This window comes from Grampus griseus (genome assembly GCF_964374135.1).
Source record: "Grampus griseus genome assembly, chromosome: X".
NCBI classification, from domain to species: domain Eukaryota; kingdom Metazoa; phylum Chordata; class Mammalia; order Artiodactyla; family Delphinidae; genus Grampus; species Grampus griseus.
Window position 1 is genome coordinate 72429350 of NC_138999.1, and position 25502 is coordinate 72454851.

Consider the following 25502-nt stretch of genomic DNA (forward strand, 5'->3'; position numbering starts at 1 on the left):
ACACTAGGAAGCCCCTTCGCCGGCAGAGACTGCGGGTGGCGGAGGGGAGGAGCTTCGGGGCCGTGGAGGAGAGCGCAGCAACAGGGGTGCAGAGGGAAAAGCGGAGAGATTTCCGCACAGAGGATCGGTGCCGACCAGCACTCACCAGCCCGAGAGGCTTGTCTGCTCACCCACCGGGGCGGGCGGGGCTGGGAGCTGAGGCTTTGCTCGGAGCGCAGGGAGAGGACTGGAGGCGTGAACACAGCCAGAAGTGGTTAGTGCACCACGGCTAGCAGGGAGGGAGTCCGGAAAAAGTCTGGACCTGACGAAGAGGCAAGAGACTTTTTCTTCCCTCTTTGTTTCCTGGTGTGCAAGGAGAGGGGATTAAGAGCACTGGTTAAAGGAACTCCAGAGACCGGCGCGAGCCACGGCTAAAGGCGCGGACCCCAGAGATGGGCATGAGACGCTAAGGCTGCTGCTGCCGCCACCAAGAAGCCTGTGTGCTAGCACAGCTCACCCTCCACACCTCCCTTCCGGGGAGCCTGTGCAGCCTGCCACTGCCAGGGTCCCAGGATCCAGGGACAAATTACCCGGGAAAATGCACGGCGCGGCTTAGGCTGGTGCAACGTCACGCCGGTCTCTGCCACCGCAGGCTCACCCCGCATCTGTACCCCTCCCTCTTCCAGGCCTGAGTGAGCCAGAGACCCCGAATCAGCTCCTCCTTTAACCCCGTCCTCTCTGAGCGAAGAACAGACGCCCTCAGGTGACCTACACGCAAAGGTGGGGCCAAATACAAAGCTGAAACCCAGGAGCTGTGGGAACAAAGAAGAGAAAGCGAAATCTCTCCCAGCAGCCTCAGGAGCAGCGGATTAAATCTCCACAATCAACCTGATGTACCCTGCATCTATGGAATACCTGAATAGACAACGAATCATCCCAAACTGAGTAGGTGAACTTTGAGAGCAAGACTTATTATTTTTTCCCCTTCTCCTCTATTTGTGAGTGTGTATGTGTATGCTTCTGTGTGAGATTTTGTCTGTATAGCTTTGCTTTCACCATTTGTCGTAGGTTTCTATCCGTCCGTATTTTTTTTCTTTTTTTACTTTTTAAAAAAGTTTTACTCTTAATAATCTTTTTTTACTTTAATAACTTTATTTTATTTTACCCTCTTTCCTTCTTTCTTTCTTTCTACTTTCTCCCCCTTTTATTCTGAGCCGTGTGGATGAAAGGCTCTTGCTGCTGCACCCAGCAGTCAGTGCTGTGCTTCTGAGGTGGGAGAGACAACTTCAGGGCACTGGTCCACAAGAGGCCTCCCAGCTACACGTAATATCAAATGGCAACAATCTCCCAGAGATCTCCATCTCAACACCCACACCCAGCTTCACTCAACGATCACCAAGCTACAGTGCTGGACACCCTATGCCAAACAACTAGCAAGACAGGAACACAACCCCACCCATTAGCAGAGAGGGTGCCTAAAATCATAATAAGTCCACAGACACCCCAAAACACACCACCAGACGTGGACTTGCCTGCCAGAAAGACAAGATCCAGCCTCATCCACCAGAACACAAGCATTAGTCCCCTCCAACAGGAAGCCTACACAACCCACTGAACCAAGCATAGCCACTGGGGACAGACACCAAAAACAACAGGAACTACAAACCTGCAGCATGCAAAAAGGGAACCCCAAACACAGTAAGATAAGTAAAATGAGAAGACAGAAAAACACACAGCAGATGAAGGAGCAAGATAAAAACACATCAGACCTAACAAACGAAAGGAAATAGGTAGTTTACCTGAAAAAGAATTCAAAATAATGATAGTAACGATGATCCAAAATCTTGGAAATAGAATAGAGAAAATGGAAGAAACATTTAACAAGGACCTAGAAGAACTAAAGATGAGACAAACAATGCTGAACAACACAATAAATGAAATTAAAAAAAAACTGTAGAAGGGATCAATAGCAGAATAACTGAGGCCGAAGAATGGATAAGTGACCTGGAAGATAAAATAGGGGAAACAACTACTGCAGAGCAGAATAAAGAAAAAAGAATGAAAAGAACTGAGGACAGTTTCAGAGACCTCTGAGACAACATTAAAAGCACCAACATTCTAATTATAGGGGTTCCAGAAGAAGAAGAGGGAAAGAAAGGGACTGAGAAAATATTTGAAGAGATTATACTTGAAAACTTCCCTAATATGGGAAAGGAAATAGTTAATCAATCCAGGAAGCACAGAGCGTCCCAAACAGGATAAATCCAAGGAGAAACATGCCAAGACACATATTAATCAAACTGTCAAAAATTAAATACAAAGAAAACATATTAAAAGCAGCAAGGGAAAAACAACAAATAACACACAAGGGAATCCCCATAAGGTTAACTGTTGACCTTTCAGCAGAAACTCTGCAAGCCAGAAGGGACTGGCAGGACATATTTAAAGGGATGAAGGAGAGAAATCTACAACCAAGATTAGTCTACACAGCAAGTATCTCATTCAGATTTGATGGAGAAATAAAAAACTTTACAAACAAGCAAAACTAAGAGAATTCAGCACCACCAAACCAGCTTCACAACAAATGCTAAAGGAAATTCTCTAGGCAGGAAACACAAGAGAAGGAAAAGATCTACAATAGTAAACCCAAAACAATTAAGAAAATGGAAATAGGAACATACATATCGATAATTACTTTAAATGTAAATTGATTAAATGCTCCCACCAAAAGACACAGACTGGCTGAATGTATACCAAAAAAAGATCCATATATAAGCTGTCTACAAGTGACATACTTCAGACGTAGAGACACATACAGATTGAAAGTAAGGGGATGGAAAAAGATATTCCATCAAATGGAAACCAAAAGAAAGCTGGAGTAGCAATTCTCATATCAGACAAAATAGACTTTACAATAAAGAATATTAGAAGAGACAAAGAAGGACACTACATAATGATCAAGGGATCGATCCAAGAAGAACATATATCAATTGTAAATATTTATGCACCCAACATAGGAGCACTTCAATACGTAAGGGAAATACTAACAGCCATAAAAGGAGAAATCGACAGTAACACATTCATAGTAGGGGACTTTCACACTCCACTTTCACCAATGGACAGATTATCCAAAATGAAAATAAATAAGGAAACAGAAGCTTTAAATGATACACTAAACAAGATGGACTTAATTGATATTTTTTTGACATTCCATCCAAAAACAACAAAATACACATTTTTCTCAATTTCTCATGGAACATTCTCCAGGATAGATCATATCTTGGGTCACAATTCAAGCCTTGGTAAATTTAAGAATATTGAAATCATATCAAGTATCTTTTCTGACCACAACGCTATGAGACTAGATATAAATTACAGGAAAAGATCTGTAAAAACTACAAACACATGGAGGCTAAACAATACACTACTTAATAAAGAACTGATCACTGAAGAAATCAAAGAGGAAATCAAACAATATCTAGAAACAAATGACAATGGAGACACGATGACCTAAAACTGCAGCAAAAGCAGTTCTAAGAGGGAAGTTTATAGCAATACAATCCTACATTAAGAAACAGGAAACATCTCAAATAAACAACCAACTTTGCACCTAAAGCAATTAGAGAAAGAAGAACAAAAAACCCCAAAGTTATCAGAAGGAAAGAAATCATAAAGATCAGATCAGAAATAAATGAAAAAGAAATGAAGGAAATGATAGCAAAGATCCATACAACTAAAAGCTGGTTGCTTGCGAAGATAAACAAAATTGATAAACCATTAGCCAGACTCATCAAGAAAAAATGGGATAAGACTCAAATAAAAACAGAAATGCAAAAGGAAAAGTAACAACTGACACTGCAGAAATGCACAGGATCATAAGAGATTACTACAAGTAACTCTATGCCAATAAAATGGACAACCTGGAAGAAATGGAAAAATTCTTAGAAACGCACGATGTACTGAGTCTGAATCAGCAAGAAATAGAAAATATGAACAGAGCAATCACAAGCACTGAAACTGAAACTGTGATTAAAAATCTTCCAACACAAAAAAGCCCAGGACCTGTTGGCTTCACAGGCGAATTCTATGAAACATTTAGAGAAGAGCTAACACCTATCCTTCTCAAACTCTTCCAAAATATAGCAGAGGGAGGAACACTCCCAAACTCATTCTACCAGGCCACCATCACTGTGATACCAAAACCAGACAAGGATGTCACAAAGAAAGAAAACTACAGGTCAATATCACTGATGAACTTAGCTGAAAAAATCCTCAACAAAATACTAGGAAACAGAATCCAACAGCACACTAAAAGGATCATACACCATGATCAAGGGAGGTTTATCCCAGGAATGGAAGCATTCTTAAATATACGCAAACCAATCAATGTGATACACCATATTAACAAATTGAAGGAGAAAAACCATATGATCATCTCAAAAGATGCAGAGAAAGCTTTTGACAAAATGCAGCACCCATTTATGATAAAAACCCTGCAGAAAGTAGGCATAGAGGGAACTTTCCTCAACATAATAAAGGCCATATAGGACAAACCCTCAGCCAACACTCTCCTCAATGGTGAAAAACTGAAAGCATTTCCACTAAGATCAGGAACAGGACTAGGTTGTCCGCTCTCACCACTCTTATTCAAAATGGTTTTGGAAGTTTTAGCCATAGCAGTCAGAGAAGAAAAGGAAATAAAAGGAATCCAAATTGGAAAAGAAGTAAAGCTGTCACTCTTTGCAGATTACATGATACTATACATAGAGAATCATAAAGATGCTACCAGAAAACTACTAGAGCTAATCAATAAATTTGGAAAAGTAGCAGGATAAAAAAGTAATGCACAGAAATATCGGGCATTCCTATAAACTAATGATGAAATGTCTGAAAGTGAAATCAAGAAAACACTCCCATCTACCATTGCAACAAAAAGAATAAAATATCTAGGAATAAACCTACCTAAGGAGACTAAAGGCCTGTATGCAGAAAATGATAAGACACTGATGAAAGAAATTAAACATGATACAAATAGATGGAGAGATATACCATTTTCTTGGATTGGAAGAATCAACATTGTGAAAATGACTCTACTATCCAAAGCAATCTACAGATTCAATGTAATCCCTATCAAACTAACACTGGCATTTTTCACAGAACTAGAACAAAAAATTTCACAATTTGTATGGAAACACAAAAGACCCCAAATAGCCAAAGCAATCTTGAAAGCAAAAAATGGAGCTGGAGTAATCAGGCTCCCTGACTTCAGACTATACTACAAAGCTACAGTAATCAAGACAGTATGGAACTGGCACAAAAACAGAAAGATAGATCAATGGAACAGCATAGGAAGCCCAGAGGTAAACCCACGCACATTTGGTCACCTTATTTTTGATAAAGGAGGCAGGAATATACAGTGGAGAAAGGACAGCCTCTTCAATAAGGGGTGCTGGCAAAACTAGACAGGTACATGTAAAAGTATGAGATTAGATCACTCCCTAACACCATACACAAAAATAAGCTCAAAATTGATTAAACACCTTAATGTAAGGCCAGAAACTCTCAAACACTTACAGGAAAACATAGGCAGAACACTCTATGACATAAATCACAGCAAGATCCTTTTTGACCCACCTCCCAGAGTAATGGAAATAAAAACATACAAATAGGACCTAATGAAACTTCAAAGCTTTTGCACAGCAAAGGAAACCATAAACAAGACCAAAAGACAACGCTCAGAATGGGAGAAAATATTTGCAAATGAAGCAACTGACAAAGGATTAATCTCCACAATTTATAAGCAGCTCATGCAGCTAAATATCAAAAAAGCAAACAACCCAATCCAAAAATGGGCAGAAAACCTAAATAGACATTTCTCCAAAGAAGATATACAGGCTGCCAACAAACACATGAAAGAATGCTCAACATCATTAATAATTAGAGAAATGCAAATCAAAACTACAATGAGATGTCATCTCACACAAGTCAGAATGGCCATTATCAAAAAATCTAGAAACAATAAATGCTGGAGAGAGTGAGGAGAAAAGGAACACTCTTGCACTGCTGGTGGGAATGTGAATTGGTACAGCCACTATGGAGGAAAGTATGGAGTTTCCTTAAAAATCTGCAAATAGAACTACCATATGACCCAGCAATCCCACTACTGGGCATATACCCTGACAAAACCATAATTCAAAAAGAGTTATGTACCAAAATGTTCATTGCAGCTCTATTTACACTAGCCAGGAAATGGAAACAACCTACGTGTCCATCATCGGATGAATGGATAAAGAAGATGTGGCACATATATACAATGGAATATTACTCAGCCATAAAAAGAAACGAAATTGAGCTATTTGTAATGAGGTGGATGGACCTAGAGTCTGTCAAAAAGAGTGAAGTAAGTCAGAAAGAGAAAGACAAATACCGTATGCTAACACATATATATGGAATTTAAGGAAAAAAATGTCATGAAGAACCTAGGGGTAAGACAGGAATAAAGACAGAGATCTACTAGAGAATAGACTTGAGCATATGGGGAGGAGGAAGGGTAAGCTGTGAGAAAGTGAGAGAGTGGCATGGACATATATACTCTATGAAATGTAAAATAGATAGCTAGTGGGAAGCAGCCACATAGCACAGGGATATCAGCTCAGTGCTTTGTGACCACCTAGAGGGGTGGGATAGGGAGGGTGGGAAGGAGGGAGATGCAAGAGGGAAGAGATATGGGAACATATGTATATGTATAGCTGATTCACTTTTTTATAAAGCAGAAGCTAACACACCATTGTAAAGCAATTATACTCCAATAAAGATGTAAACACAACAATTATTATTATTTAAATGCAAATGGATTAAATCCTCAATCAAAAAAAAGAAAGATATTCAGTGGCTTAATAGATAAAAAATAAGATCCAACTTTATGCTGTCTACAGGAAACTCACTTTAGATTCAAGGACACACATAGACTGAAAGTGGACGGGTAGGAAACATAGTCCACACAAATGGTAACAAGAAAACTGGAGTAGCTATACTTATATCAGACAAAATAGACTTTAGGTCAAAAACTGTCTGTATTATTTGTAGTGAGGTGGATGGACACAGAGACTGTCATACAGAGTGAAGTAAGTCAGAAAGAGAAAAACAAATACCGAATGCTAATACATATATGAGGAATCTTTAAAAAAAATGGTTCTGAAGAACCTAGGGCCAGGAGAGGAATAAGGATGCAGACGTAGAGAATGGGCTTGAGGACACGGGGAGCGGGAAGGGTAAGCTGGGACGAAGTGAGAGAGTAGCATTGACATATATACACTATCAAATGTAAAATAGATAGCTAGTTGGAAGCAGCTGCATAGCACAGGGAGATCAGCTTGGTGCTTTGTGACCACCTAGAGGGGTGGGATAGGGAGGTTGGGAGGGAGACACAAGATGGAGGGGATATGGGGATATATGTATACATATAGCTGATTCACTCTGTTTTACAGCATAAACTAACACAACAATGTAAAGCAACTATACTCCAATAAAGATGTTAAAAATAAAATAAAATAAAATTCTTAAAATAAAAAACTGTCTCTAGAAATAAAGTCATTATAATGGGAAGTGGGTCAGTTCACCAGGGAGATGAAATAATTATAAATATATATGCACCCAACGTTACATCATCTAAATATATAAAGCAAATATTGACAGATCTGAAAGGCGAAATTGATAGCAATACAATAATAGTGGGACACTTCAATATCCCCACTTTTAATAATGGATAGAACATCTAGACAGAAAATCAATAAAGAAACAGCTGACTTATATAACATTATAGACCAAATGAACCTAACAGACATATACAGAATTTTCACTCAAGAGTGGAAGAAAACACCTTATTCTCAGCAGTACATGGGATATTCTCCAGGATTGATCACATATTAAGTTACAAAACAAGTTTTAACTAATTTAGAAGACTAAAATCATACCAAGTACTTTTTCTGAGCACAGTAGAATGAAATCAGAAATTAATAACAGAAAGAAACCAGGAAAATTGACAAATACATGGATAATACACAATACACACTTGAACAACCATTGGGTCAAAGAGAAATCAAAAGGGAATTTTAAAAATATTGTAAGAAAAACAAACAAAACACAACATACCAAAACTTATGAAAGGTAGTAAAAGCAGTGCTAAATGAGAAGTTCATAGTGATAAATACCTACATTAAAAAAGAAGAAAAATCTCAAATAAAAAACCTACCTTTACACCTCAAGAAATTAGAAAAAGAACAAATTAAGCCCAAAGTTGGCAAAAGGAAGGAAACAATAAGATTAGAGTAGAAATAAATAAAGATTAGAAAAGCAATAAGAAACAGTCTATAAAACTGAGAGTTGGTTTTCTGAAAAGATAAACTCTTATCTAGATTACCTAAGGAAAAATAAAGAGAAAACTCAAATAAAATTCGAAATGAAAGAGAACATATGACAATGGCTGCCTCAGAAACAAAAAGGATCATAAAAATCTATTTTGAATTTTATGTCAACAAATGGGATAACCTAGAAGAAATGGATAAATTCCTAGAAATATACAAGCCTCCAAGACTAAAACAAATTGGAAATCCAGAACAGGCCAATAACAAATAAGGAGATTAAAACAGTAATTGAAAACCTCCCAACAAGGGAAAGTCTAGGACCAGATAGTTTCACAGGTGAATTCTACCAAACATTCAAAGAAGAATTAATATCAATTCTTCTTAAATTCTTCCAAAATAGAAGACAGAACACTTTCAAATATATTTTGTGAGACCAGCATCACCTTGATATCAAAGCCAGACAAAGACACCAGAAGAAAACTGCAAGTCAATGTTCCTAATGAACATAGATGCAAAAATCTTCAATAAAATACTAACAAAATGAGTTTAACAGTGAATTAAAAGGATTAAACCCCATGATGAAATGGGATTTTTATTTAAGATGCAAGGATGATCAACGTATGCAAATCACTCAATGTGATTTGTGGTATGGTCTCCTAGTAATGCTTAAGACATGGGTCATGTGTGGTTTTGTTTACACCCCTAGCTGATTTTACTCCTTTGTTGGAGTGTATATGAAAACATTTAGATTCACATGGCCACCAATGTCCTAGTTCTATGATTGTTTTCAAGTTTATATATATAATTAACTCACAATATAATTAACTAATCAAAAGATCTCTTCTGTGTAATACACTTTCAGTGATGTACCCAACAAGGTTGTAGAACATTTCTCTCTTATAAGAATTGGACTTATTTCAAGAAATAGTTCATGTTCTGCATATGTGTGGTTTCACACCACTGTAAAGAAAATATATGCTAGCACATACTCTTTTGTACCAGTTTTATTAAGATACAAGTTATATAAACATTCACCCTTATAAAATTGTTTTAGTATACTCACAGAATTGTGCAACCATTGACACAATCTAGTTTTAGAACATTTCATAATCCCAAAGGAAAGCCCTTACCCATTAGCAGTCACTTTCCATTTCCCCCCAACTTTTCAGCCCTAGGAAAACACTAATGTACTTTCTGTCTCTATAGATTTCCCTATTCTGGATATTTCGTATAGGTGGAATCATACAATATGTGGACTTTTGCTACTGGCTTCCCTTTTATTTTAAAAAGATATCATCATTTTATTTAGGCAACAAATATTTATTGAAAGACTATAATAAGAATACAATGACAATAAACATTTTATTAACATGGTTATTTCCCTTTGAAGACCTCATCATACACAGGCATATGGAGGAGGAAAGATAATTGTGACCAATTATTTTGGAATTAGGCTGTGTGTTTAAAGGAAAAAAAGTATGAATAATCATGAGATGAGCAGTTAGGGGAAATGTGATTACATTCATCCCTATACTTATAAAACTGCATTTATTTGTAACACATTTAAAAATGAATGGTATGCAGTTCTTCCTATCTGATAAATATGGATGGCTACTAGATAACATGAATTTTATAAATTCATGTTTACATATATTTTACATATATATAATTCATATATATATATATATATAACTTGCCTGTTACACAAATAATTTAAATCATCATTTAGAAAACATACAAGAATATTAGACTTCACAAAAATTCACTTCTTATTTTATTCCAGTTAGTGTGACTGGCTTATTTAACTTAGCATAAAGTTTTAAAGTTTCAACCATGTTGTAGTGTATATAAGTACTTTATTCCCTTTTATTGCCAAATAACACTCTATTTAATGTATATACCATATTTTGTTTATCCATTCATCAATTGGTGGACATTTGGCTTGTTTCCACTTTTTAGCTACTATGAATAGTGCTGCTGTGAACATTTGTGCACAAGTTTTTGTGTGCACATACTTTTCATTTCTCTTGATTAGATACCTAATGGTGGAATTGCTGGGTCATAAATTATTTCTAGGTTTAACAATTTAAGGAACTGCCAAACTATTTACCGAAGTGGCTATACCATTTTATGTCTCCATCAGCAGTATAGGAGGGTTCTCTCCACATCCACACCAGCAATTGTTATTCTCCATTTTTTTAATTATAGCTAATCAAAAAGTGAGTGTGAAGTGATGTCTCATTGCAATTTGGATTTGCATTTCCCTGATGACTAATGGTGTTGAACATATTTTATGCACTTGTTGGCCATTTGTAAACCTCCTTTGTAGAAATGTCATTTCAGGTTCTTTTCTCATTTTTAACTAGGTTGTCTATTGAGTTGTAAGAGTTCTTTACATATTCTAGATAAAAGTCCCTTTTTCAGCTATATGATTTGCAAAAATTTTCTCTCCCATCCTCTCTCTCTCCATATTTTATATACATATTCTTTTCACTTTCTCAATGGTGTCCTTTGAAGCACAAAAGTTTATAACTTTGATAAGTCCAACTTAATCTTCTCTTTTTGTGTTTTCATTTTTGGTATTATATCTGGGAAATGCTATATACAGGAAATATAGAATACCTAACACACAGTCATGAAGATTTGCCTTGTGCACATCCTTTATAATAATTTCTCTCCTGTCTTGTATATATCTTTGATATTATGCAATGTGTAACAGTATGGTTTCATAGAGGAATTTTACCAACAGTTTGTTCTCTCTGTACAAATGCTTAGTGGCTAGCTTTACACGGTTCTTACAGCTAGATTTACACAGTTCTTAGCAAGAGGAAGTCTTTTCCTCTGTTTCCTATGATAAGCACATCTTTGAATGATGCTTCTTTGTTTTGGTCTCTTCCCAACTTTTAGAGAAAAAAGTCATCAATTTTATTTCATAAATAATTACTTTGTACTTGTTTTAGAAAAACTCAGTTAGTTTACTTTGAATGTACTCTGAGCATGGCACAAAAGCATCAATAAAATCAATCCATTATTTTCATAATTCTCATAATGGACAACATCCTAAGGATTCGGAGTGAATGCATCACTGGTCCAATGAAATCTAATTTTTAGATATTTACCATTGTAGTTCCTGGTACCTTTTTTCCTTTTTTTAAAAAGCTACTTATGCTACTTTTGCAAAATTATCACATTTCCAGATTTATGTGTCTAAGTGCATAATGACCAATAGTCTATATTTGCTCAAAAAATATACTAAAAATATACTACTATTTTTTCCTTCTAGATAATAAGGAAGTCTTATTAATAATTAATGTCTCATTATTAATTAACTAATAATGTCTTACCTCTGTCTATAGGAAAAGAGTTGTTTATACTGTTTTCTCTAACTCTTCACTAATTCTTCACCTTTTTATATCTTTATTTTTATTAAATATGTAATACATGTAATACATCAGAAGAAATTTCAACTGATACAGAAATAGAGAAAAACATAAAAGTTATGTTCACTATCCATATTTATATTGTTATGGCTTGTGGTTTTCAGGTTACTCATTGTAGTACTTAGACTATCTTAACAACTCTTTTACATATTATTGACACACTCTTCCACCAATGATTAATTTTTGTTAATTGAAGACCTAAAGCAACCTAATTAGTAACAATAAAATGCAAATTTAACAAGCCTAAAGATAAAATGCAAATACTGGAAAATATACTAAGCAAGAGAAAACGAACCATTAACTAGAAATTAAATAAAATAAAATGTCCTTGATGTGCACACATAACCTTTGAGTCTACAGTTATTATTAAGACTATAAAGAGATTTCTGTAAAAATATTAATCTAAAATCTCAAATTGGTGAATATGTGAACAAAATTATTTTCTCATATTTTTACTCTAAAACTTCCAAATAGCCTTAAGAGATAACTGGGAGAAAGACCACTCTATGCTCACCCTGAGCAACCTCATCTGTTGATCACCTATATACAAGATTCCAAAATCTTTGTAGAGAGTTCAGACCTCTCATCCAAGCTCCAATATGTAACTGAATGTCCCACAAATATCTCATATTTGGCACATCCAAAACTGAACTCATCATCAATTCACATCCTCCTTTGCTCCACTATACAACTGTCCTTGGGCACATTTTATTGTAATAAACAGAAATTTACTCAAGGTTGATCACATTTCTTCTTTTCATCTCATGAAACCCAACTGTTGCAGAGCATAATAGTTATGGGATTTGGTTTTCTGCTTGAATGATGAGCTTCTCTTCTATCCTAGATTGAGGGACACTAATTGTACAAATTGTGGAGTATTTATTCGTCTCTTCCAGTGAAGGAAAATTCTATTTCCAAGGACTTTGGGAAAAGATGTAAAAAATTAAAAGTTAATGTGTTGTGAAGGACTGGGGACATCAGGCTCTTTCTCATGATCATCAGGCCCTATTATGGGGGAGACATTTTAGAATGAAAGCTTTTATGAATAAAATTCTAAAGAAAAAGTGAGTAGAAAGAGTGGGGCAAAAGACAGATTGAATAGGCTCTGTGTCCTGAAGTTCATATGCCTGGCCATAACCTTGAGTCCCATAAACTATAGTCTGGAAGGTGCTGCAGCTAGTGCGTTGCTATGAAGGGCACTGTGCAAGTGCTCAAAATCTCTTATTAAATGGAGAATTCATATCAGCACCATAGCGTGGAGATGACTCACCTGGTTAGGCCACTTAACCTGAGTGGAAACCTTGCCATATTGTGCCTCAAGGTATTGCAATGAGATAGGCTGGGACCTGGGACCCTTTGCTGCAGTGCTTGCACCTAGACAAATATCTCCTCGAGCAACAGAATACAAGGAAACTGTAAGGGACTAAAAATAACTGCACACATGCGCAGTTGAGGCAAATTATGAGCAACAAGATACAAAAAGACCAAAACCCAACTGCCACTTCTGAGGTGTCGGGGCAAAAGCAGGATACTTCACAAGATCCCTGCAGATAGCACCACCAAAGGGGTGAGCAGACCACCTAAGCCACCCCTCTTGCCTAACCCACGAGTCTGCCCCCTCCCTCACCCCATTTAAGGGACCAGCTTGCCCCCCCTCAGGAATTGAGCAAGGGAACATGTTTCCTGTTCTCACTCCCCCATGCAGCAGCATGAACCTCAATAAAACATTGCCTGAATTTTCTTGTCTGGCCTTATATCAATTTCTATTGATTAAAGAGTCCAGGAACCCTGGTCGGTAACAACAATACAAAATGAGCACAAGACTTGGGACTTCCTGCCACTTCCTACTACTCATAACGTCCAGGATTTAGGTTGCAGACTATGAGTGTGGTCTAAATATTTAAATATCAGAATATTTTGTCTTGAAAACTTGGAACTGAGTAGAAGGAACTGCTGTAACGTTTGTCAGAATATCTCTCTCTTTCTATTGTCTTCCTGATGCTGAGGCTGAGTACCAGGGGCCATTGATCATTGCACTAGTGTTGTTTTCTTTGTATCCTTTTTTCCAAAAATGGGAAAATAAAAGGTAGACCAAAAAAAGCTATATATTTCTTACATGTCTTGTACTTCACTCATTTAGGTTAACAGATTATGAATAATTTTGTGCCAACATATTTGACAACTAAGGTGAAATGAGATGTCAGTACTACTATAACTCAACATATGAATCCCTAAAAATCAATGCACCATGAAATCATGCATAAAAACTGAAGATCTTATGGGGAAAATGAGATTAGAGGCGCAACACCCAAACACTTCATCAGTGACCCATTACAAAAAGATAGGAACTTAATAAACATGGTAGCACACTTTTAAGAAATATATAAATACTACATACAATACATAGGAAAGTCAACTGAAGTTTCCTTATAGCAGTGGATGTAGGAAGGGTTGCAGCTTGTGCGTCATTGTGAAGTAGTTTTAAGCAGGGTTATCAAAATTTGCAGTCTTTCACAGCCTTAAATCTTAGGTCATATTATTCTTTCTTTCAAATGTAGGCCCTTCAAGAGATGCATATATAATAGATAACTGTTTCATTAAAATTGAAAATGTAATCCAATGTAATCCTTCTTCTTCAATTATCATGTGTTTCACTGCTAGAAATTCTTCTGCAAGTTTTAAATCTGCAATCACATCTTCACCCAAGGCTGAAAGCTTTGGAAATTGCAACAGTGTTTTAAATCACCAAACCATCATTGAAGGAGCCACTTCTGCAGGATCTGACAATTTTCGTTAAAGGTCTTTGTGTATAGATAGTGCCTTCTCATTGCATGTGAGAAAGGTTGTTCTTAATTTTTTTTACTGTCTAGTCTTCAATCCATAGATTCATCAATCTTTTCATTTCTTCTATTACTTTAGGTCTCATTACTGATTTTGTATTTCTTGAAGTTTTTCCAGACATAGGTGTTTCCTTTATTTTCACTGTATTGTCTCAGAAGGTCCAAAAATGCATATTTCTTTACACCTACTGCTCAGGAGATATCACATATTCTCACACTTCTTTCAAAATTCTTGGTTACTTCAAACTTCACCTGATATTTAAAGCTTTCCTTTCTCATGCAGTGCTTGGTGTTTTGGGGCCAGAGTGCTTAGACACGTTTAGGATATTGTTTACTTACATAGAAAAATTCACAATTAAAAAATAGTAACAAAACACAATTTTGTAGGTAACACCTGAGTGAACCAAGGTATCTGGTAGATGTTTGAGGAGTCTGTGTGTGTGTTTTATGCATTCTTACACAGTCTGATTGTGCTGGGTGCTGTTTTCTGCATTCACATCGTGTTTCTTATGGACGAAACAGTGCATGAGTGAACATGAAATTTATGTAATTTTCAAATTGTTTCCTAATATATCCACCATTTTGGAACAAATTCACGTTTTTAAATAAGTGTTATTGTAGAACTGACTGTGCACAACTCAGCAAAGCAGCCACAGGAAAGAATGGAAAATCTGAGAGCATGTTAGATAGTTTGGATTTATAATTAAAAACCTTATTACAAAGAAATCTCCAGGCCTGGATGGCTTCATTGGTGAAATATTTCAGATATTTAAGGAAGTAATAATGCCAATCTTAAACAAACTTTTCCTGAAAATAAAGAGGAAACAATTCCCAATTTGTTTATGAAGCTAATAAAACACTGATACCAAAGTCTTAAAAGAAAATTACAAACCAATAACCATCATGGACATAGATGTAAAAATCCCAATGAAAATATTAGCAAATGGAATTAAGCAATATATGAGAAGAATAATGTATTAGTCTGCTTAGGCTGCCATAGCCAAAAACTATAGACTGGGTGGCCTAAACAACAGAAATATATTTTCTAAGCTCTGGAGGCTGGAAGTCCCAGATCCAGGTCCAGCAGGGTTGGTTTCTGGACACCATTGAAGGGATAAAAAAGGCAAGCCACAGTGTGAGAGAAGATATTAACAACACATAAAACTGGCAAAGTGCGTGTATACAGTCTTCTGAAGAACACCTACAAATAAATGAGAAAAATGTACAACAGAATAGAAAAAGTGGGCTAAAAACTTGAATAAGCACTTTATGAAAGATAACATCAAAATGGCCAATTGAAATATGTAATGGTGATCAATTTCATTAGCCATCAGGGAAATGCAAATAAAAACTTGAATGAGGGACTTCCCTGGTGGCGCAGTGGTTAAGACTCCGTGCTCCCAGTACAGGGGGCCCGGGTTTTGTTGCTTGTAATCAAAGAATGCTGACCAATACAGGAATTGGTATCAGGAATAAAGAGTAGTTCAGAGAGAAAGGTGTAGGGATTTTGAATACTCTTAGCCCTCCAGATCCTCCCAGATAGCCCCCTTAAAATGTCAGACTACCACTCTCTCCTGCTCAAAGTTCTAAATTTTTAAATAAGTGACCTATCAAGGTTAGGTATAAATTCAACTGAAATAATTTTAGAAACCAAGGGAATCAGTCTTTGAGTTTAGCTTTTAAAAATTTCAGCTTTTCTTGACCATGAGAAGTAAAGGGGCTTTCTTTAGTATGGCCATCAGAGGTCCCTGAGATTTATTATATGCCTAGGGGCAAATTTAAGAAGCTGCATATACTTTTCCTCTCACGTTAAATTAGTCAGTGCCATCAGATGTAGCCACTTCTGACACACCGGCCTTTTTCATTGCTGTTCCTTCTGCATGGAAGGTTCTTCCCTAAATTCCTTCAGGACTTTTCTCAAATGTCACTTTATCAGAAAGCCTTTCCCTAATCTATCTAAATCAATAAATTCCCACCCCATCCCCATACTGTTTTATTTTCCTTCACAGCATTTGGCACTTTGTAACATTTATTTGTTTCTCTTTTCCTCCTAGAATCACAAGCTCCGTGAGGGAAGGCATTACGTTATGTCTGTACTTTGAACAAGTGCCTGGCACGTAGCAGGCGCTTAGTGACATACTCAGGCTGTATGAACTTGCCCACGTATTGCAGAGGTAACATGTTCTTTTTGTGACTATACAGTTATTTATTAAGGCAGCCGGACTTGGATTTTAAGTCCTCAACTAGACAAATCACATATGCCTGAAAAAAACGAACATAATGAAAAGTTCTGCACCCAGCAAAGTAACTTTCAAATGGACTATGGAGAATATTCTGAAAGGTGTTATCAGGGATAGCGACAGTCCACCACAGGGTTGAACCGTTTTCCCCGGAGAAACAGGGCCAACTTGTGCAACTTCCTAGAGCGGCACTAGGAAGGCGGAGAAAGGGCGGAGCCAGCTGGCGAGGGGCGGAACTGGGTGGGGCTACTTTGAGCGGTGCCTAGTTGAGCTATTTTGTCCCTTTCCGCTCTCCGTGCGAAGACCTGGGCGGAGAGCGCTACAGCTATGGCGGCCGTTAGGGTAAGTAAAAATTACTTTGCTTAGTTTCTCTGGATGCTGGTAGCCCTCTGATAACTGTAGAAGGGATCCTCCTAACTTCAGAAGGGAGTCCCACAGCAAGAGGCGAGGTGGAGATGGGGTTGCGAGAGAATTGGCAGGGTCAGGGAATCTTTAACGTTTGAAGCCTCAAGACACCTGCTTCTCCTCTTTAGAGTTTCCTCAGCCTGGGACGGTTCTCTCTCCTCAATCCCCTGCTGTTGACTGTTTACACAGCGGCAGGGTGAAAACTGGGAAACAGCTGGGCGAAAATGGCCCGCCAGGCGACGAGCAGCGAACAGACTTGGGTCTTGAGATGAAACAAAGAGAAAAGAATCCTGGGCATTTGTCTGGGTGCACAGGGCGGGGCCTCACGACCCTTTGAAGGACTTTGTTCAAACATTATTTCGGGTGAAATAGACCAGGATAGAGACGTCTCAAGTCTCTCTGCAGTGCCTGGGTTTGTATTCACTGTTGTTACTTTACAGGTTTGAATGACAAACCTAAGTTTCTTTTGAGTTCTGTAATGGGAAAAGGTGCCTTTACTTAGGAATCTGTGTACAGGAAGTGACACATGTGGCTGCTAAGCTGCAGTTCCCTAAGTAGGTTTCAGTAACAGTAGTCGACAAATATCTATGAGTAGACAAATACCTACGGGTAGATATTTGTAGCGGGTTTTAAGTGTAAAATGCACTGCTTGCAGGAGATACAAATATGAATAATTCAGGCTCAGTATCCGTCTTGATTCGCCATTCTCACTCCATTTCTGCTTTCAGAATTTATTTGAATTATCACAACACCCTTCTAACTGGACTCGCTGCCTCTAGCCTGGCTCTCATGGAATTAATTTCCCCCTGCATTGCCAGAGTACTAAAATGTAAATCTGATTATGCCCTTCCACTACTTAAAAATCTTTATTGGCACTCCATCATCTGCCCTCTAGGGTCAGGTCAGGCTCCTATGTCTGGAAGAGCCGCCTCTGCTTTGGCTTTCCAGCTTCATTTCCTGTCTCTCAGGAACTCTCCTAATATCTGTACTCCAAGCCTTTTTTCCCTGCTCTTTCTCTGGGCCTGAAGTGCCATTTCCCATCCTCATCTAGTTAGTTCCTATTCATATTTCACTCGTTCATTTAACAGGGATTTGTGTACTGCCTCCCCGTATGCTAAATACAAAATGCCTTTTCCAAGATAGTGTCCCAGATCTCCCCAGTCTGATTAAATAACTCCTCTTTGTGCTCGAGAGGATTCTGGGCATACTTTTACCATAGGACTTATCATACTGTAAATAGTAGACTATTTACTTGTGTATTCTATCCTCCTAAACTATAAGCTACTTGAGGACAGTAATTATAATATGTTATTTTTTGTATCCTTAGTACCTAGCACATATATGAGCTATATTAGGGACTCAATAAATTCTACATGAATAAATAAGTGCCAGGCAATGGACATAAAATATATTAAATTAAGTAGTGGAGATGTATCATATAACAAATGATTGTCATTCAGAGTAGAGGAAGTGCCTTGTTCTCAGGAGAAGTACAAAGTGATCTGAGGGTTCAGAAGAGAGAGTTCACACTTGGTTGAAGAGAATAAAGAAAGACATTATGGAGGGAGTGCAGAGAGAGAAGGAATGGTCAGTGGTTAAAAAGAAGACCTGAATAGTGTGTTGTCACTGAAGCCTAGAGAAGGAGCGAGTTGAACAGTAGAAGGAGCGAGTTGAACAGTCTTTTGATTTGGCTATTAATAAGTCACTGGTAGCTGCCATTTATTAAGTGCTTACTGCAAGGCCAGGCACCATGCTAAAATACTTTGCATATGTTATTTCACTTAATTCTCAAGACAACTTTATGTTGTAGATGATAATGATCACCATTTTACAAATGAAAAACTAAGGTTTAGAAAATTCAATTAAATTGCCCAAAGTCACAATGCTAATAAGAACTGAAGTGAGGTAAAGTGGTAGAGTGAGAACCTAGATTGTAAGGGGTTAGGGAAAGGATAAGGGGTGGGAAACTGGCATTCATTTAGCACCTTCTTTGACCACCTGCTTTACATGTATTATTTCAGTTTAATCTTCTTGATGACCCTAAGAAATGGGTAGTATCCCCATTTTACATATGGAAAAACTGAGGTTTAGAAAAAGTGCTTGCTCCGGGTTATCCAAGTGGAAGAACCAGGTTCAAACACAGATATATTTGGCTTCAAAGTCCCTGATCTTTCCACTACTCCTTGCCTCCTCTGGAAGGGAGGTGTACATTACTCTTTAGAGAAATGTTGCAGCAAAAGGTACGGAAGAAATCTTGAGTTGGGGGTAGCAAATTCCAGGAAAGTTTCTTTTCATTTAAAAAAGTGGGAGACTATATGCCAATTAAATCTCAATAAAACTGGTGAAAAAAAAAATTCAGGAGACCTGAGCAGGTTTGGAGACAAGTGGAAATATGCCAAGAACTGGTAAGAATTAATAATAGTGATCACAGCTATTATGCTATTGAATATTTACTGTGCTAGGCATTTTGCTAAGCACGTTATGTGAATTTTCGCATTTATGCTTCACAGTGACCCTATATCTAGGTACTGTTATTACCAGCATTTTAAAGGTAAAGAAACTGAAGCTTAGAAAGGTTGAGTAACTTTCCCACAGTCACTCAGTCATAAGTGGTAGATCTGGATCTGAAATCGCTATGGTCTGAGTTCGAATCGTGGGGCTTAAGCTTGAGGAAGCATCTGTGAGGCCTAGGTACAAAAATGCTGATCTGTGTTAATTTTGAAGCCCCAGAGATTAATAACAAGGAATAAGGTAGAAAGGAGTCCTGAAAGTTGGTAGATAACTCTGAAAATACTTTACATACATTTTGAGAGATAAGAACTTTTTGAGCAAATGTGATGGTGGAACACTGATGTGGAATTAGCCTTGAGAACAAGTACTGTACTGATCTCTCCTCCTGACCTCCTGAATCAGAGAGAATGGCTGGATGACTGGCTTTCATTTAAAAGGATTGGGAGGAATGTAGTGTCAAAAGCTAGATTTCATTAATGCCAGAGATTGAGTGAATTTGAGGAAAATTTTCATCCTAAAAGATACTTGTTTCTAATAGAATACTTAATATTGAAATATGGCTACCATGTATTGAGTATTTCCTATGTGTCAGACACTGTATTACGCTGTTGATGCACATTATTTCATTTAATTCTCTCAAAAAGTTTTCTGTGGTAGATAGTTTTATTGGCTTAAAGAACAGGAGTAAAGCAGTAAGGAAAACAAAGCTGAAATAGGAGGTTGTAGTCAGAGAAAAGCTTGTTGAGTTTATGATTTTAGCTATTAACAAGTTCTGGGAAATGGTAAATTCAGGGTATACTCATGGAGTGGGTAACTGCAGTGGAGTGAATATGAAGGTCTAAAAAGGTGAGGTCAAAGAAGAGTGAGGTGAGGCTTTTGAGTGGTTCAGCCATATGGACGTTAAAGTCACTCAGAGTTATGGCAGGATTTAGAGTATAGAAGAAGACTATTAACCAGTATCCTAAATCTTCAATGCGATGAAGTGACCAGGAGGCAGGTGCTAAGGATGAATAGATGGGTGGTATAAGTCTCAAAGGAGAATTACTTTTCTTTCCTTTATGAAAACTTTCTTCAGTTGAAGTATAGCATACATACAGTTAAGTACACAAATCATAAGCAGCTTGGTAAAGTTTCAAAAATGATCATACTTGTTCACCCAGCAGCCAAATTAAAAAAAAAAAATTATCAGCAGCCCCGAAGCCCTCCCCTTTGCTCCTTCTCCACCATAAATTAATTAGCCTATTTTTAACTTTATGTAAATGGAATAAGGCAGTATTTACTCTGTTATGTCTGGCTTCTTTCACCCAACATTGTTTTTGAGATTCAGCCGTTACACATGTATGCTAGTTCATTCATTCTTATTGCTCTGTGATATTCTAGAGGGTGAATATATCATGAGTTATTTATCCATTCTGCTGTTAATGGACATTTGAATTATTTTCAGTTTTGAGCTATTACAAATAATGCTCCCATCAACATTCTTGTATATGTCTTTTGGCGCACATAAGTGCACATTGCTGTTGAGTATATACCTAGGAGTGGGATCGCCAGGTCATAGGGCATGCAGCTTTGGTAGCTACTGCCAAATAGTTTTCCAAAGTGGTTGTACCAATTTACATTCCCATTCATGAGGGTTCCAGTTGTTCCACTTTCTCACTAACAAGAACAGATATTTTTACCTAAGGCTGGGGAAGTAATGGCTTAGAAGCAGCATTGGCAATCAGAAGAAGACAAACTCTACCTCCTATACCTGAGACACTTTGAATAGCCTCCACTTGAGAGTTACAAGGGAAGCAGTGACCTCAGGGGACAGTCATGTTTCATTTCAGGCAAGGAGAGAAGAGGGTAGACACAATGGAAGGGCTTTTGGAGTTTGGTGGAGTAGCAGGAACTTTGGTCAGTGAAGAGAAAATACAGATCACTGTAGAAATTAGAATACAGGAGATGATACATGACTCTGGATTGTGTTTTGGGACTTGAGTCAAGGATGATGGGGATGGGAAGGAACATGGATGCCATAGACCTAAAGGTTTCAAAATCCTTGATAATACCAGCCTTCGTGTCAACTTTAGTCTTTGTCTCTTTCCTCTTTTGTTTCATGTGACTGATATCAGAAAGTAGTTGGAACCTAACAAATGAAGTTCATTCTTGGGAAGACAGTTGGTTATCTCCAGCAAAATCAGTTTTTCACTTTCCACTCAGCATTGTTGAGCATCTGTATTTTCAGTGCAACTTTGAAAGTATGCTTTGAAATCCTTAACCATACTTGGTATAGGTTCCAGGATGTTGCTTTATGCCATGGAGTGAAAATGATCTGTGCCTTGCCTCCTACCACACCTATATGACTGAGCTATTCCCTGTGATGCCATCCTCACAGGTGGCTGTTAGGTGTTCTGTGAACCTCATTTAATATGGAAATTAAAAATTGCTTGACATGGACCCTAAAATGTTTGCATAATGGGAGCATGTAAGTCAGTATTTCCTGATCTTAGCTGTGCATTAGAATCATCTGGGCAGCTTAGAAAAGGTACTGTTGCCTGAGCCCCACCCCAGATGGGGCATTTTAATATTTTAAAAGCCCACGAGTGATTCTGATGTGTTGCTAGGTTCGAGAACCACTGATTTAGGCGAGAATTTGTGGCTTTTATACAGGTTAGAGAAGAAAGGGTATTAGGCTTTTCAGGTTATGAAGAACAGAGGCAAGTTCAAGTCATCTTAAGTGGTAGTTTATTGGAAAGTTGCATAGGTTAGGAAGAAAGCCTAGGAAACTGTCTCAGCAGCTAAACAAATCTCAAGAAGAACCGTTCAGGATACCATAGCAACTCTGGTAGTTACCATTCTCATGACTTCTGCTTCTGCTAACTCTATATGTTTCATATCCAGACTTCCCTAGAGAGAAGATCTGATCAGGTTGGCTAGTCACTAACCACTGCAAAATACCCTTCTTAGGCAGAAATTGTACATCGGGCCCCTTTGTAAGGCAGTCTCTTGTTGGCTGCCTTTGGCTCAGATACCAATCCCTGGTCCAGTCAATTTTGGCCAGTGCATCAGTCCTGTAGTTAACAGCATAGTGACCTATGTTAGAAATCACAGAAGGGAGCAATATAGTTGTCAGATGCTCTAAGACTTCTTAGAAGGGACAAGGCAATGGATGGATACTTTTGGGGTTCATGGTCTGGTACAATTTACTTTTGAATACTTTCCAGAAGTGATACAGTTGTTGAAAATATGGTAGGATATATTTAGAGTTGTTATTAAAAGCTAACTTATTAAGATCTTGTAATTTAAATTGGGAAATTGGTTGCCCAGGGATAAAAATACACTGAGACAACCAGTGTAAGTAGCAATCTGTGGTGGATAATAAAATTTGCTTAGTATAATTTGAACATATTCAGGGAAAATGTAACCCACTTCTGTAATCTCTCCTGAGTTATATAGACTTGATGGATATTAGTACTCTAAGCTAAGGCATGAGTTGCATACTTAATGTAGATTTGGCCTGGCTGTTTTTGGATCTTTTCTCTCAGTCATTCTGAAACTTAATAGGGACTTCTCATATCACTAGGCTAACTGCTACTGTCATATCCCCTCAGCCTGGCTCTATAGTTCACCTCATTCATTCATACATCCAAATTCCTATTCGATATCTTTAGGTACATCAAATTCAACATGTGCAAAATTCCTTTATCTTTACCACGTTTGATTTTTCTGCTGTATTCCATCATTTTAAAGAATCGTCTACATCCATACTGTTAACAAGTCTTGTGAATACTTTATATTTTCATACATTCTTCTTATTTTATACATTCTTTCAAAAAAATCTTAATGCCTATAATGTGCAGGAGATGGTGATAAACATTGGGGATACAAAGATCAACAAGATAAGAACAAGAGGTATATAGAAGAGAAAACACTAAAACTAATAAGCACATGAAGAGATGCTCAAAATAATTAACAGATAACTACATATTAGAACAATGAGATAACATTTTATTAAGCTAGAGGAAAATAGAATGCTGGTTAAGTCCAAATGTTGTTAGGGATATTAGAATGTAAGCGCCCCCATGGACTGCTGGTGGGAGTATTGGCAGGTACAGCCACTGTGGAGATCAATCTGATATTATTTAGTGAAATTAAATATATACTCATGTCCTATGGCATGGCAATTCTGTTCTTGAGTGTATATCACAAAGATATACAAGTTCATGAGGGCACTTATAGGAGGATATTCATCGCAGTGTTTTTTTATGGTGATGGGGAGTTTGAGGCAATATAGGTGTCCATCACTGACAGGGATAAGTGAAATGTGGTGGATGTACATCATGTAGTACTATATAGCAGCTAGAAGAAATGGGTTATATGTACACATAGGAACACAGATGGATATAAAAGGCTATGTTTTATGAAAATAGGATAAGAAACAAAACAACTGTAATACACCATTTATTTTGTGAAAACAGTAAGAAAAAATGAGATGTGTAACAAAATTAAAAATACATGTACACATTAATACAATATGCATTTTGTAAAAATTCAAACAAAAAGATAATCATTAAATATTTGAAAATAGCTACCTATGGTGGATGAATTAGAGTGAAATTTGGCAATTAAAGGAAATGAATGAATTAATCAATCAGTTATAAAGGAGGGAGGGCAAAGAAGAACAAGACCAAAGTACTGTCCTCAAGGAATGGACTCTAGTGGGTGAAACTGATAAGTAAACACAAGTTGTATTCAAAATAAAAGGTATCTAAAAGTTACTATGGGAGAAAAGAGGAAGAAGTAGTTTAAATGCCTACAGAACATAAGGCTGCTTCATAATATTTGTTCATTTTAGTTCATTCATTTAGTTCTTCAACAAGTATGTATTAAGCACCTACCATGGGTTAAGAACTGCTACTTGCCATGTGGTGGTAGATTGTATTTTTTATTTCAAATATTTGCTTTCTCTTCCTGTGAGAGGATTATACACCCCTGCCTAGATTTCTTATTCTTTCCCTCTACCTCAAGAATGACTAGTATTACTTTACTAGGTAAATAATTTTATAATTTGTTTTTGGCATATTTTGGTACTGATCAAAATATGGTTAAAGCAAAATATTTACTCTACCTTAGTCTAATTGAAACACAAGTCCTTCTGTTTATCATGAAAGAGCCAGTAGAGTTAAACAGAACTTAATTTTGTAAGCAGAGAAAATACCGTTATATCCATTCACTCATCTGGACTAATGGAAGGAAAGGAACAGCATAAATAATTGAAAACCAATATTTGCACTTAACTTTGGGATGTATTTTTATACTTATATTTCTGCCTATAGCAAAACCTGAAATTTTGGGCCCCTGTGACAAAATTCACAATAGAGCTCTTGTGACAGAAATTCACAGAGCCATGTAACTGGCAGGGACAATTCATCCTCCCATTGAATTGTCTTGGCACATTTGTCAAGAACTAATTGACCCTAAATGTAAGGTTTATTTTTGGACTCTCAATTAATTCTATTCCATTGATCTATATTTCTATCTTTATGCCAGTATTGCACTGTCTTCATTGCTGTAGCTTTTTATTAAGTTTGAAATGGGAAAATGTGAGTGCTCTAACTTGGTCCTTTTTTTAGTATAATTTATTGTGAAATAATTTCACATTTACAGAAAAGTTGCAAGAAGAGTACAAAGAACTCATCTCCTTAAATCAGATTCTACAGTTGTTAACTTTTGACATTTTCT

General features: G+C 37.2%; 1 protein-coding gene across 1 annotated transcript in view; it reads left to right on the forward strand.

Annotated features, from left to right (window-relative positions):
- Window positions 1-17161: 17161 nt before the first annotated feature.
- APOOL (apolipoprotein O like) overlaps window positions 17162-25502 on the forward strand; it is a 122966-nt gene continuing 114625 nt past the window's right edge. Inside the window, exon 1 of the mRNA XM_082680835.1 lies at window positions 17162-17204. Coding sequence (XP_082536961.1) covers window positions 17190-17204 — 15 coding nt within the window. The 5' untranslated portion in view covers window positions 17162-17189. The remainder of the gene's footprint in view (window positions 17205-25502) is intronic.